Source organism: Tubulanus polymorphus, chromosome 6 (assembly GCF_964204645.1).
Source record: "Tubulanus polymorphus chromosome 6, tnTubPoly1.2, whole genome shotgun sequence".
In the NCBI taxonomy this organism is placed as follows: Eukaryota; Metazoa; Nemertea; class Palaeonemertea; order Tubulaniformes; family Tubulanidae; genus Tubulanus; species Tubulanus polymorphus.
Genome location: NC_134030.1, coordinates 11,282,309 through 11,297,882, shown reverse-complemented (window position 1 = coordinate 11,297,882; position 15,574 = coordinate 11,282,309). Strand labels below are relative to the sequence as shown.

The following is a 15,574-nucleotide window of genomic DNA, read 5'->3' as shown; positions in this document are numbered from 1 at the left end:
TTAGTTTTGAAAATTCTATGAAGAAACCTAGTTTATAAGTAATAGTAAAATATCTGTGTATACCCTAAATATTATTGCGAAGTATTTTCTATTTCACTTAGGTTTTATACTTAAGTTTGATAGAAAACTGAACTTGGGCGGGGGATTTTACCAGGGGGATTTTAACCGAGTGGGATTTTTACCGGGGGGATTTTTACCTACATTCGTATTCATCACCAATAACGCCTAAATTACATATTGTACATAGTCTTCCTTCTTTCTTCTTTATTATCCTTATTATTGGCACGGTATCGTAGCAAATAGTAACGGTATTTGGCGGTAATTCAATAAAGGTATTTTTCAAACTCAAAATTCTTTTTATTCAGTCTATAATTACTAAGGATATCTTTGGTATCATCCCACCACTGTTAAATAAATCGATCTTTCTTTAAGGAATAAGTTTATAATAGGTTTATAAGATTTTCATGCCAACCTCGTACACCCTATCACACTCTCTTTCACACCACATTCACACAGAAAATATTTAAGTGCTAGATGGCAGAGACTGGCAGGCAAAATTATCGAAACATTAATTGAGGAGATACTGTTTGAGAGCACGTTTAGAAATTGGAGGGGGTACTGATCCAATGATCTTCATTGAGTAAGGCAAGTTATTCCAAGTTAAAGGGGCTGATACTTTTACTGAAAATTTCTTTCGATTGGTTGTAAATTGGTCTACTTTGAATGCATGACGGTTTCGAGTTTGATGATGGTGAAAGTCAGAATTTAATGAAAAATAAACTGAAAACGAGTTAGGCAGTAGTGAATTCTTAAATTTAAATATGAAAAAACACAATTGAAATTTCGTCATTGCTCGAAAAGTAAGGATACCTAAGTTTTTGATGATTGGGGTTGTGTGATCTAAGAAGGCAGCCTTTGATATTACCCTGATCCCACGCTTTTGAAGTAGAATTATCGGCCTGATTCTCGATTCGTAGTTATTGCCTCAGATAAAATTGCAGTATTGGAGATACGGGTAAACAAAACTATAGTATAACGTTTTCATCACTGAAACTGGCAATCTTCTTTTAACTCTATTTAAAACACCAATACTACGGGAGATCTTTTTACAGACGAATGATATGTGGTCACACCACGTCAGTTTACTATCAATATTAAAACCAAGAAATTTTGTGCTATGAACTTGCTTTATCGGGACGTTTCCAATTTTTATAGCACAAGGGGTACCCTTGAAATTTCCGAAAATCATAAAATGACATTTTTAAGGTGTAGAGACAATTTGTTCACAACTTGAAACCATATGCGAAGTTTGATGAGTTCATTGTTTACCAGTTGGGATATCTTCTTATGATCTTTTGAATAAGCATAGCATGTTGTGTCATCTGCAAAAAGAGTGAAGTCAAGAATTTTTGAAGCATTGACACAGACATTCATGTATAATAAATATACAAGAGGACCGAGAATAGAACCGTGGGGAACTCCGATAGTTATACCACTTTCTTGACGAATTAATACTATTAAAACAGACAATTTGACCACGATCAGACAAGTAGCTTTCGAACCATTTGAGAGGTAAACCCCGAATACCATAGTGATCTAATTTACCGAGCAGAATTATGGGGTTAACTGTGTCGAATGCTTTCTTAAGGTGTAAGAAAATGCCTGAATATTATTCATGAAGGTATGATGTAAGAGTGTCTGTTACTTTGGCAAGAGCAAGTGCTGTGGAATGATTCGATCAAAAACCGAATTGATTTGAAGAAATAACATTATGTTTATTGAGAAAGGAGGATAATCTGTTAAAGACCAGCATTTCTAAAATCTTGGAAAATACAGGAAGAATAGAGGTAGGACGATAATTATTGAAATTTTCCGAATCTCCTGATTTAAAAAACGGGTAAACTTTGGCTTGTTTCATGTCAAACGGAACAATACCATTATAGAAGCTGCAATTAAGTATATGCGATAAAGGAGCATTTAGATCGATTGTGTCTTTAAGTAAAGATGTACTAATACCGTCCAACCCTGCACTTTTTTCGCATAAAATTTTCTAACTATAGATTTAATTTCACGCGTTAGTAGGACACATAAAGAAATTTTCGTTAGTGCGATCTTTCAGGTAATATGTGTAATTGTGACACCAGGGAAATCAGGTATATTCTCAGAAATTTCTGAGCCTATTTTTGAAAAGAAATCGTTAAACCCACACGCTATGCGATATAGTCGCCTTTGAATTCCTGGTTAATTTGTTTAAAAACACTAGATGGAATAGGAAAAGATGATTTACGAAGTATCTGCTTAATATGTTCCCATTTAAGTTTCATATCAGCACCTATATCGGTAAACGTTTTAGCATAATAATCAGATTCAGCTTTTCTTAAAGTTTTAGTAAGAATGTTTTTATAAGAACTGTAACTGTTCTTGACGTCCACGGATGTAGAGCAAATGGATTTTTTATAAAGTCGGTTTTTGTGCTTAATGGAGTTTAATATCGCTGGAGTAATCCACGGCTTCTCGTGGCATTGTTTAGCATTTGGGTCGGAAGAAGGGGAAAAGCTTAATTAAAAGCATGACTAATTTTATTTGAGAAATTTTGGTAGGATCAACTACTGAGCATGAATAAATATCATTCCAATCAATGCTTAATAGAAGTCTACGATACTCGGATATATTTTTAGCAGAGTAAGAACGCTTCATATTTTGTCTATTATTTGAACAATTCAAAATCTTACTGCACACAGTAAAAACAGGATAATGATCCGATAAATCAGTGCAAATAATCCTGGAGTTATGATTGGCATTAAAATCATTAGTAAAAATAGTATCTCTACCGTTAGATAAGAATGTAATACATATCCAATTTCTGTTGAGAAATTGTTTCACGGTTGAAGCGTAATAGGTCGAGTAATACAGGTTGCAATGCAACTGTGAGATCCCTTTTAGCCGAAAAGTTAACTTCACGCCGCAAGGTTTTCAAAACAAAAAATTGAACCAGTAAAGGTTTAAGGCAACCATCTATAAGATACTTCCTTGAAAAACCTATACGATACTTATTTCGTAGGTATGGCAATATCCCGGATCCCACTTTTTTGAGACGAAATAGAATAATCGACGAATTATTTTCAGGGATTGAATGCCATGGCAACATTCAAAGAAATATGTTTTTACTGGCTAAGTTGTTTGTTTTGTTGCTGTTGCTGCTGCTGGAAAGCAGCAAGGGATTACTGGAAACAGAAATTTTGTGGGAAGCAACCTAACGAAGGTAAGATATGATTTTTAACAGCACTCCCGTGATTACTGTACCCACCAGTAGTTTATTATCTCGTAGGGCTCGTTTCACAGAAGCACTTCACATTGCATTATTTCACAATGACTAATGGAACTAACCGGGCCCGACAAAATTAGTCCGACGCGAAGTACGAATTACGAAGGATCGAATATACATAATCACGTCAAAAGATTGTTTTGTCAAACATCCAAGTTAGTCAACATTAGTTAGTTAGTCAACCATCCAAGTAGGCCCTATCTGATTTGGGTGCGAGTTGTTCTGTCTGTATCACGACGATGGTTTCATCACATGACATAACATGCAAGTTAGAGAAAAAAGATTGTATCTTTATCAACTACCAGCAAGCTCCACCATCTTGTAAATCGAATCGCCAAATCGATAGCGGGGTCCATCGCAAATATCGATCGGAAAATCGAGTGCTTAAAAACGCTGATCGTGAAATCGACCGCAAAAATCGGTGCTGGTACAAAGCTTTAAAATCCGTGTCGTACACCGGTACCCCGGTCCAACCGGCCACCAGCTACTTATGGCTTTATTATTTGGACTCCATGTGTAGGTTAGAAACCGAAGTCACATTTCGACGGGAAATAGAACCGTCGAGCGCGCTAGCGCGACGCGTTCTGTTCGCGTAGAAATGTGACCGAGGTTTCTAGCCGGCTTAGAACCCGGCCAATCGCACCAGCCTTACCGTTGAAATGTAAGTCCCCATTTAATATACCTTGACTTAACCCAGTTTAAGATTAACGCCTACTGAAAAAATATCATTGCTCGAAGAATTTTCCATGATGATTTATGGACAAATGATACTGTGATTAGAATTGATTAAATGAGTCCATAATATGGTTTTGATTAGGAAATCAAACTTGAATGTCATAAAATAAATCATATTATTATAGCCTAATAATTTAGTTGAAATGTATATCCCCATTTCGTACTCTTTAAAGCTGTATTCAATATCAACTGTAGACCTACTGAAAGAATTAGCAGCTGATTAAACTTGATTGAATTAATCCCTGATATATTTATAATTTTGATATTGTTTTAAGATAGTTATGACTAGGTGATCAAACTAAACATAATCATGATAGAATAACCGAACAATTATACTTATCATAAAAATATTAGCATAAGTATGAAAAAATAAGAATAAATATAGTTATCATTAAATAATTAAAAAATAATCAAATTTAGTCATTGTTATTCAATGTAGTTATGGTTAGGTGATTAAATTGATTAATCTACAGGATAGTTATCAATAAAAGATTTGAATGTAGTTAATGAATCAATAATATATGTTTCATGTTTATTAAGAACATTATAAAATGACATTCATGTGGCAGATAATAGACACAATGATTTGGTGTATACCCAACCAAAACTATAGCTCATGAAATATCAATCCTTCGTGGCTCAGGTGGTAAAGCCGAAGGCTTTGATTACGGTGTCAGTGGCCTCGAATCCCACGCGCTCCGGTCGTTTCCAGAGAAGCGGCTGGTCACGTGATCAATTTCTACATGAAATAGAACCGGGTTCTTACTAATTGGCAGAAATAGAAACGGCGAATACGGCCATCTGATTGGCCGAGGACGATTGACCGGGTTCTAAAGGAACTTGAACTTAAAGGACCTCGAACAGTGAGCATATTTTCCGCCGCGACATTTTTTAAGAAGGTCCGCAAATTAGGGAAAATGAACTTATAAAATCAGGAATTAAAGTCAGTAGCAACAAACGAGCGCAATTTCATGCACTATGTTTAGTTTTAGAGAAATATGAATTCTGTATAGGCCTACTGCGCAATGGATGATTCGATAACACTATGAACTATGGTGGCTGCTGATAAGGGCCATAGCGTAAAATTCCTGGTATGTAAACGAGGGCGCCAGAACGCCAGAACGCCAAAACGAAAAAAACGTCCAATTTTCTCTGAAATTTCGTTTTGGCGCGCCAAAATAAAGAAAATTCTTTCTTTTTAAAATTTTAAAAATTGCCATGGAATTGGCTTAACCAGCGTATGCAGAAAATCGACGGTCAACTACTCGCGCACGCTTTGCGCTTGACTCAACCGGTGGCCACACGCGTTTCTATGAAGATATATTTACGAATGCTGTATCAACAAAATCTTCAGATAAAACTCTATCTTCAATGAAAAATTCCACATTGTATCTGAAAACATGAAAAAGTTACAATCAATAACACAAAATTACCAATTTTTTGAGGCGTCTTCCTAAAAGTGACGTTTATCTTTCAAACTGCAACTGTATCCGATTGTTGCAGCCGAGAAAAATAAAATAAACACCATCGGAAAATAGAAATGTTTCTAACGATACATGACTTTAATGTTTGTGCCAAAAGAGGGATGGGGATCAGATGACTGATTATGATACATATTAAAGCAGTGATAGGTTCAATTCGACAAATGCACGTAGACATAATGCACGCGTAAACGTGACATCAGTTTTTCGCGTGGTAGTTCTAAAACGCGTTGTAAAACGCGCGCAAGTGCTCGTGTTGATTGTCAGGGATAACATCATGAATGGCACCATATGCGGTTTATATGTGAAATATATAAACAAAGTTTATGACAAATACATGATTTACGGTTAATTAGAGATACTTTTTTTGATCAGTCAGATCTCAGATCGTGATGTATTTAGTTTCGTCTGGTTATGTTATCACGGAAAGTAAATTTTTTACTTTTCTTACTTACTGGACCATATTATCACCCGTAATTTTCTTATGTAATTTAATTCGCAAATAAAGAATGATAATGAAAATAATAAAAAGGCTACTTTGCAGCTGTATATTGATCATATTTATTCTAGGCGAGCAGGAAAGTGACGAAAAGTTGATGGACCGTTTTTACAATCATTGCTTACAAATGTTTAAGAACGAAGAATCTGAAGGTAACGCTATAACCAGCTTTGATGCCAATTACAGAATTTTGACTACGGCTTAATGTCAATGAAAATTGCATTTTATCTTGAAAATAGCTAACACAACTGAACGTGTGTTCATAAGACTACGGGAAGCCATAAAAAACCGTGACAAGGCAGATCTTGAGAAGGAAGGTAGGCATATACGTGCAATTAAAGATATATTTTGTTCATTAATATGTACATAAATTTCCCATTTTATTAATATGGAGACTTTCAGGAAATATATTATTGGGCTTTCATGAATTATATCAAAAAGCTTTCAGGGAACATTAGTAGGTTTTAGTTATCAGCGGTTAAACTATACCAACAAGTAATGTACAGAAGCTGGAGTTCATGGCCAGTGTTGCAGTTGCCAGACAACCTGCGTGGATAGTGGATAAGTACGTCATACATAAACATAAATAGAAGTAATATAAATAAACAAGTCTGGAAGTGACGTATGTGTCTACGTAGGAAACCTAATATGCTGATAAGTGCAAAAAGGTATTTTTAGATAATTGTGACGTGTGCAGATACGTCACCACCCATACATGGATTGGAGGAATGTTGTGACGTATGAATACGTCACAATCCATGAATTCCAAGCCATATGTGGAGGAGGGCCTGCACACGTTACTAAAGAGAAAATAATATTAAAGGTTTAAGAAAGCTTAGAGGTTTTGAGAGGCTAGAGAGAATAGAGGGAGGCTTTTGAGAGAACAGAGCTCCAGGAAGAGATTGTATACATCTAGACAAAGAGATAATAAACGAATATATAATCTAAGAAGTCGTTAGGGTTATATACTGGCGATTGTAGAAGTCAAGACCGTGGACTGAAGATCCGGCCTAAAAGACAGATACAGTGTTGGAGAACCACAACACTAGTGGAGAGCCCAAACCAACAACATAACATTAGCTCTTGATGAAACAGAAAGCTATTATTAGCATGTCGGCGTGGTGTCATGTATGTTTACCGCGAACAAATGCACACCGTTTTTACAGTCATTGATTTAACGAACGATCCGCCGAGTGAGGTTAAATACGCTACAAAAATAGTTCCGGTATCTTTGTATTAACATTGAATTAGGCTGATTGTTGATAAAAGTTGATCGCAATAATATGTAGAAGATGTTGGATAATATTTTATCAATAATTCGTTCAATTGAATTCATTTTACCATGCTATGCGGATGAATACTGTGAACGGGAACCTTGCATCGAGGGCTCGTAGCTGTAGTAGATTCCTTGAAAGTTTTTGTTCGGGAAAGTCAATGGGAACATTTGGCAGAAAATGTCCTTGGAAGTCCTTGATTTTAAGCCCACTTGGGACTAATCCCAGCGGGCTATTGCGTTCACTTTTCGTCCGTTCGTCTGGAAATCAGTTACAGGAGAAAGTATTGGATTATCTGATTTAGATGATTGGCTGATCGTTGGCAACTCCAAACGGGAGAGCAGTCGATTCATAACCGAATGTGGGTTTACCAGGAGTCTTCGTTATCTCCGACTAAGTTACTTCAAATAGACATGTCTTTCAACCTAGCAAATGGAACAACATCGGCTGTCAATCCCAGGGTGGAAAAGTTCCGCCAGACGGTACCGAACAGCTTGCACCTTTCCGTCAGATATTGGTTCGAAGTCCGTGGTCAGATAAGTTCGATTTTGTACCGTTCGGCCATCCAGCGCTTTTGGAAAATTGACTGTGCCGTCTCACTCTGGCAGTTCCGGGATCATGGCTTTCTTCCCTTGCCCCATGGGATCTTCTTAGCCTGGAATAGTGGATGAAGCCACGGAATTTGACCAGTGGATCGTATTTTAGCGCCCTTCACGCCTAAGTAACCTTTTCGGACACTATCGCTGGGGGTTCAATTCAATTTAATAATCTCTTTATCGTACTTAATACATCCTTGAGATGTACAGAGTGATATTTACAAAATTGTATTTGCATACCACAATATTTTACATTAAAGTATAACAATAAGAAGACCAACAGCAGTTTCTTGATAGCTACGTACCTGAGTCTAGAGATGTGTATGTATATTTATTGTATGTATATTTATTTTATTATTGTGGCATGTAGTTTAAGTCTTCTTTACCAACACATAATATATACATTTCGACACTACCCAACCCCTTAACGGGCTTATAAGTCACCATTAGTTAGATTTATTTATAAATATATTCAAGTGGCACTGAAAGTGAACTCCTTTTACTCCAACATTGTTCAATAAAGGTTGCTTGAGTTATTTGGTAGTTAGCCATTAATATGTGAAACTGTTGTTGTTTTGTTAGTTCTTGGAAGTCATGCACCTCCTGTGACATATCTACAAAAAGTTTATACCGTTCTTGTTCGTATGTATTCCCCAATTGAGCCATGTAGTTTTTTTATCATCGAGAAGGTCTTTGAATTTGGTTTGTTTCATGCACCTCGGCAGTGTGATCTCCACGGGATAGCCAAGTTAAAACCTCAATCGGAGGGTTTAAAGCCCCCACGTTCGGTCAACTCGGGAGGCACCCGCCCCTCAGGATCTCCGTGTTGACAAGCAATATTCTTCCTAGGCTCAGAGGTTAACTCTTTCTGAATTCCACGTGCAGTGTAACTCGCGGTGGTCACCAAGTTCATTATCAAGCAAACCCATACAAGGTGAAGACTCTTAAACTTTCACATTGTATTTGTATTTTTTGTATTTTTATTTTTATTATAGTGACATGTACGACATAATACATACATATAGATTTACGTGTAAGAGGATTCAGCGTATCCAGCCATGTATGGCTTACAAGTCACTTTAACATAACATTTAAATTAACAAGTCTTACAAATGTGATCATTAATATATACAAACAGTGTATAGGATACAAATAAGTGATTCTAAACTGATATATTCTCTTAAACCATGCTCGAATCATGAAGTTTCCAAGGTGTTTTTGATACTCAGTATTGATTTAAGTAAATTTCTCCTCACTTGAGAATTGCCGAAAGTTGTCATGACTAATTTGAGAGTATAGGTCTAAGCGAAATTCGTCGTAGCATGGACATTCTATTATTACCAAGTGCATTTCACTTTCAACCAGGTTTCGGTAACATAGCTGACAAATTCGGTTCTTCAATGGAGTATTTCTATACATGCCAACTTCAATAGAAAGAGGGAGTATTCCACTCCTTAGTTGTGCGATTAACGACCTCTTAGACCGAGTAAAATTTAGTGGCTCAAGTAGGGTATTGCATAGTATAGTTCCTTCGCGTATGCTTACTGCGTTGTTCGGTTTATGTGTATCCCAAAGAAAGTTGTCATGTCGACACATTCACATCGCCAGCCATTAAAATTCCATGTGTCAACGTGTCGACGTATCTACCAACCGACAAATTAACTATTAACGATCTATTAACCTCATACACCAAACACAATTAGTCAATTCCAATTCTCTGATATTAGTTTCAACGGTTAAGCATTCAAATTCACAGGAGATTCATTATTTACTTTCACCACTGTCATCGTGAGATGCGCCTCCCAAAAAACAAACGTGGGGACGGTGAAATATTGCATTGTTCACATTGCTACAGAACGACGTCGATACGTGCCGGCTCTTTTTTTTCAAAATCAAAAATGAAATTTTCGCAGCTGATGCTTATAGTTTACTGTTTCGGTTTAGACTTACTTCTCTTGTTTGTTTGTGTTTTGTGGTCACCCGTCAACCAGTCAACCCACGATGCTTGTACATACATTGGCGACGACATTTCGACGTGTCGTCCGTCGACCGTCAACCAGCGGATGATATAGGTCTATGCACTCTATCGTCTCTCATTTTTGTCACCACGATCCTTGTACATAAATTGGCGACAACATTGCATCGTGTCATCCGTCGACCGTCAACCAGCGGGTGAGATATGCACTATATCATCTCTTCAATGGGCCAACCAACAAACAACCAACAGTAGTCAACTGTCACTAGTCGTCGGTCAACCTGTACATGAACTGTTCCTTTGCTGCGCATTAATACCCAATTATCAATGTATTCATGCGCCAATGTGTTAATGCGCTGATCGTTAACCGCACAACTTATTAACTCTACGCCAAGGCACTATACTATGCTATATCCGACTTGGGCCAATTTAGTTTAAGTTTAAGGTTTCAGTCTCTAAGTTATATTTGCATGTTTTGTAGGTTCTCAATTTAGGTTTAGTCTCCCCATTCCTGTGTCACTCTTGTGTTGCCAGGTCTTTTAGAACGGCGTCATTCAATGCAATAATTTGACGATTATCAAATTTGTCAACGATTTGCATTGCTACACAGATTTTATGAAAATCACTAGACCAGTTATTTAGATTTTAAGCAACATCTTATAAGAACAACGAACATTTTTGGTTAGTCGGTTATCATCCATATCAATTAATATATTCCAGAATCGAACTAGGTTTCTGATTCTTTTGAATTTACATGGGAGCCAACCAAGAAGTGCTGGTAAAGGAGTCAAAGGGTTAAGGCCCAGAAAATATCTGCCAGCTCTGTACTGCACTTTTTCAATATTATGCGGGTTTTTTGCACTCCAAATCTCTGCACCGTAACTGAGAATTGTATCGACACCACTTTCATATAAAATTTTAAACGGCTCGTAGCCTACATTCCGGAGAGTAGAAGACCGTCCTATAATTACCGCCGAGGTGGACAAATGTTCAAAATGAGTGTTACATTTTAGATGAAAGTCCAAATAAACGCCAAGATATTTGTAACAGTCTACTTTACATATCTCATTATCATGCCATGTAAAGTGGAATTTCGTACATGCTTTTCTAATTTTTCTAAAGTGCACAATTTGCGTTTTATCGACATTTATGGATAACAGCCATTTGCCACACCAAGACCTTATTTTGTCAATTAGATATTGTAGCGCAGCCTCAGAGTTTGCAATTAGACATAGGTCATCTGGTAGGCCAGTACGTTAATACAGTTTGGATCGCCTTTTAATTCCAGGAGTAAATCATTAAGAAAATATAGCTATTTTCCGTAGATCAAAGCAGCGATGACGGGTTTTCTGCAAAGCCATTCAAGGATGATGGGAATTGTAGTAAATTGAAATACCAATACATAGAATTATTATTATTCTTTATTTACGAATTAAATTACATTAGAAAATTACAGGGTAATGTTATATAAGTCGATGGATACCAGGAGAAGTTAAAAACTTGTAACCATAAAGCATGGCCCTGACACCCATGGAAATCACACACGCACATGCAAGCAACCTTTCACCAAACTATCACACTTGGACAGGCACACGCATGAAAATCATGACAAGGCAGAGAAAAAATGACGCAATAAATCCAGATCAATATACATTTAAACAGAGATTAAACATAACTATTGACCTCTTAACAGATGATGTTTGAAATTATTTTTAAAAACGTAGATACTGTTCAATCCTATAAAATTGGATCGAGTGAATTTCAAAGTTACAGAAGTCTTTACTGAAAACTTACTTCTTCGAGTTTGAATTCGAGGGATTTCCATACTGTTTAAGCTACGAGTTCGATAATTGTGAATTTCATATCGAAATTGAAAATAATTATTAAAAAAATCAGGTAGCATGGATTTGTTATAATTAAACATAATGCATCCTAACTGTAATTTGTTCATTTCTCTGATTCTTAGTATTTTCAATCTTTTAAAAAGTGGCTCAGTGTGTTTTAAATAATTTGAATTTGATATTATTCGCTTTTGAAGTAGCAATAGGGAATTTAAGTAAACATTGAAATTTTGAGCCCAAACTATGTTGCAATAACTGAGATCCGGTTCCACTAAACTGAAATATAATTGAATAAGAGTTTTCTGCGGTAAAAATCGTTTTAATCTATTTAACATGCTGATACTCCTAGATACTTTACGTTGAACATCATTGATGTGATTAATCCATGATAATTTATCGTCAATATTTATACCCAAAAAGTTTGTGCTATGGACGTGATCGATATTAATTCCGTTAATTTTAATCGAAGTGTTAAGTGGTAGTCTAAGAGTTTATTAAATTCATCTTGAAAACTTTGCATTCCTGATCCAGGTGGTCTATATATAATTCCAACAATAGTGTTTTTATGCTTTTTATAATTAATTTCTACAAATAAAGACTCAAACGTTAACTCATCTTCACTACTTAAATCCGAACGCAGGTTAAAAACTAAATTATTTTTCAAATATAATGATACCCCACCTCCTCTTTTGCCATTTCCCCTTCATTTGAAAATACTTTTTGTATTCATTCAGATGGTACATGTTGCTGTTGTTGTTATTTTGGCTAGCCCAAGTCTCAGAAAGACCAATAACTGAGAATTTGAGTTTTTAAATATCCAGATAATGAGTTAAAGCGTCAAAATATTTGCTCATGCTTCGTACATTATTGGATAAAATTGAAAACGTATCCTTACGAAAAGGAAAATTATTATCACTATAATATTTACAATCTAAACAGTTCTGTGAGATATTGTTAACGTTTGTAGAAAAGTCCATTATAGTAAATTATAATATAATATAATAATATATTGTAATATAATATATTCAGAGATGTAGGTTAACATAGAAATTATGCAACTGTTACCGGTGAATCACCGGTAATAAGGATTTTAGAAGCCTGAACGCTATTCGGACTACCCGAAGATGATGACTGACTTCGTAGCCTCTTTTGCTCGCTTCAGCATTTATGCCGAAAACATCCATCAATACCGATATGTACACCCTTGGTATCAGTAGAGTCGAACATCGATCGTACCGCTGATCCATCTGGGCAGAATTTCTTATCATTATATATGTAATGAAGCCTGCTCTCGTTATCACAAAGTTTTTTTAAGTATCTGTTTACGAGGGATTTAACTTCATTCAAATGCATAACGGTTTTAATTTTCCCTTCCGAGGCAAGATACTGGATATGTTTATATTTGCGGAAGGGAATTGGCTGAGAAGGATATTCGCAGCTTTCGTCATATCAAGGATTACTTGATCGTGATCCTCTTTCTGAAGAGATTTGTCATTTGTCCCCAAAATGACAAATTAGAACATAAGGCGGTGGCAATTCGAATCGCCGATTATTAGATACTCGGGCGATTTAGGTGATTTGGCAGCTGAACACGCCTCAGTTACGGGCGGTTGGGTTTGATCTGACGTTTGTTGGACGATAACTGGTGTTGATTCAACTATATCAGAACTGTGTTCACTAGTTGCGTTCGAGTCCGGTTCATTGAATAATTTTGTCTGAACTTCCCGTAGTCTAGCGCAATCAGTTTTTTTTGTTTCCTTCAGTCTGGCAATAAAAACAAACAATGCCTAATGAGCAATCCGCCGCCAGATGATCTGCAAGTTTGCACTTGAAGCACAATTTCCGCGAGCGCAAAAGACAACGGAAATATGAGTGATCGGTATCCCAGCAACACCGGCACTGCGTCTTGTTATTGTCACAATAAATTCTAACATCGAATTTGCCAAATTTTGTCTCAACTTGAACTATATCTTGTACTTCGATCATCTTTGCGTATATTGTCCCATTCAGAATCTCAGTATTTTTTATCTCTCCACTGCGAATGCTGCCGTATACAACTTAGCCGAATCTGGACAGTTGTGTGGCGATGGACGCATCAGATGATTCGACCGCAGCGTCTTTTTTGGTTACATTCGTAGTGTTGGGCAATTCATCAACCATAAAAGTTTTAATTTGCCGATTTTTTACCTTTGGATCACTCCTAACACATGTATTCAAGGATTCTACATAGGTGAATGTTATTCTACGTTCACCCATTTTCAGTATTTGTATATTAGCTCGAACATTAGAAATGTTGTTTCCGAGCGAAACAACCACATCATCTTCAGAAAATTTACCTCCGATGCACATAATAGTTAACGGTCGCTTTAAATCCATCTTGCAGTAGGTTGACTAGGTTATAGTCGAAGATGAACCTATAAATAATCCAAAATTTCAGAGACCACACAGCCCCTCGATCCCAGCCAATTTATACAAGGGTAATCCAGGTACATACCCAGCCCCTCGATCCCAGCCACTTTATATAAGGGTAATCCACGCACGGATTTGTCGGTTCGTCGGTATCTCGGTTCGTCGGTTTGTCGGTTTGTCGGTTCGTCGGTATGTCGGTATTTTCGCACGTCCCTATGGCGTAATGTCGTAAGATTCAATCAGTCCAATATTGGCGGATTAATTCCAAATACCAGTCCAATGTGATAAGTCTCTGCTGGAACTATTTAATGCTATAATGGACTTATATATGACTATAATAACTTACCCTTATATAAAGTGGCTGGGATCGAGGGGCTGGGTATGTACCTGGATTACCCTTGTATAAATTGGCTGGGATCGAGGGGCTGTGTGGTACATGGATTACCCTTATATGAAGTGACTGGGACCGAGGGGCTGGGTATATGCGTGGATTACCCGCCGATTACCCTCATATAAAGTGGCTAGGATCGAGGGGCTGTGTGGTTGCGTGGATTACCCTTATATAATGTGGCTAGGATCGAGGGACAGGGTTTTTCCGTGGATTACCCGTGGCTGGATCGAGGGACTATGTCGGTTTGTCGGTATGTCGGTTTGTCCGTTTGTCTTGAAAAGTACGCAGCCGATTTACTCCTTTTCTAAAAATGTATCTATGAGCGGGGAACTATTGCACGCTATACTGGACTTGAACCAGTACTTAACTGCACAACTCTACTAATTCGATTAAGACCTATTTGAGGTATGCACACCCAAAATTAAGCGAAATATCCCAAAAAGATCGTGGACAATCAAAAATAAATAGACTTGAGCCACGTGCGCCGCTTATTATCGGTGCGATATCCAGAAAAAACAATTTAGACAGGATCTTTGGTTCTTTAAGGAAAGCACAATCCCATGGGTATAATGAAAAATAAGAAAACAACTTTGAAAAAAGAAAATTCTATTTTTCTTCTGCCGAATTTTTGGATATTTTTCTCACAGAGAAATAAATACTTTTTGTGCACATTCGTGATGCATATTTTGTTGCGTCCTAAATTATTTTCTCACAGAATTCGTCTTCTTTGAAATGTGAATTAGCGATTTGCAATAGGCTTATACTAAATAATTTCCAGGCTAGCTTGCAGTTCACCGCTTTGCATCGTCTTGGAATGAGCCCAGGACCAGTTTCGTTTCACAGAGGTTTCCCTATCTATTCAATTTCTTCATTTGAGTTCTATGATTTAGTACGGTATATCAATTTATCCTCTCCTGTGAACTGCCGGGTGTTCAATGATGTACCGTACAATTTTTCTACGTATCGGATTAATTTCTAAAAGTGATTTTCCTCTGAGAGATTTATGAAATATTTATTCACAAAAGAGCAAATTTTCTGGTGTCCATAC

General features: G+C 36.8%; 1 protein-coding gene across 6 annotated transcripts in view; it reads left to right on the top strand.

Moving 5' to 3' along the window:
- Positions 1–15,574, top strand: part of LOC141907606 (uncharacterized) — an 87,615-nt gene that overhangs the window by 13,596 nt on the left and 58,445 nt on the right. For all 6 annotated transcript variants that reach the window (XM_074797298.1, XM_074797297.1, XM_074797300.1 and 3 more), the window contains 3 exons: positions 3,127–3,262; positions 6,112–6,192; positions 6,280–6,357. In XM_074797298.1, the coding sequence (XP_074653399.1) occupies positions 3,127–3,262; positions 6,112–6,192; positions 6,280–6,357 (295 nt within the window). The remainder of the gene's footprint in view (positions 1–3,126; positions 3,263–6,111; positions 6,193–6,279; positions 6,358–15,574) is intronic.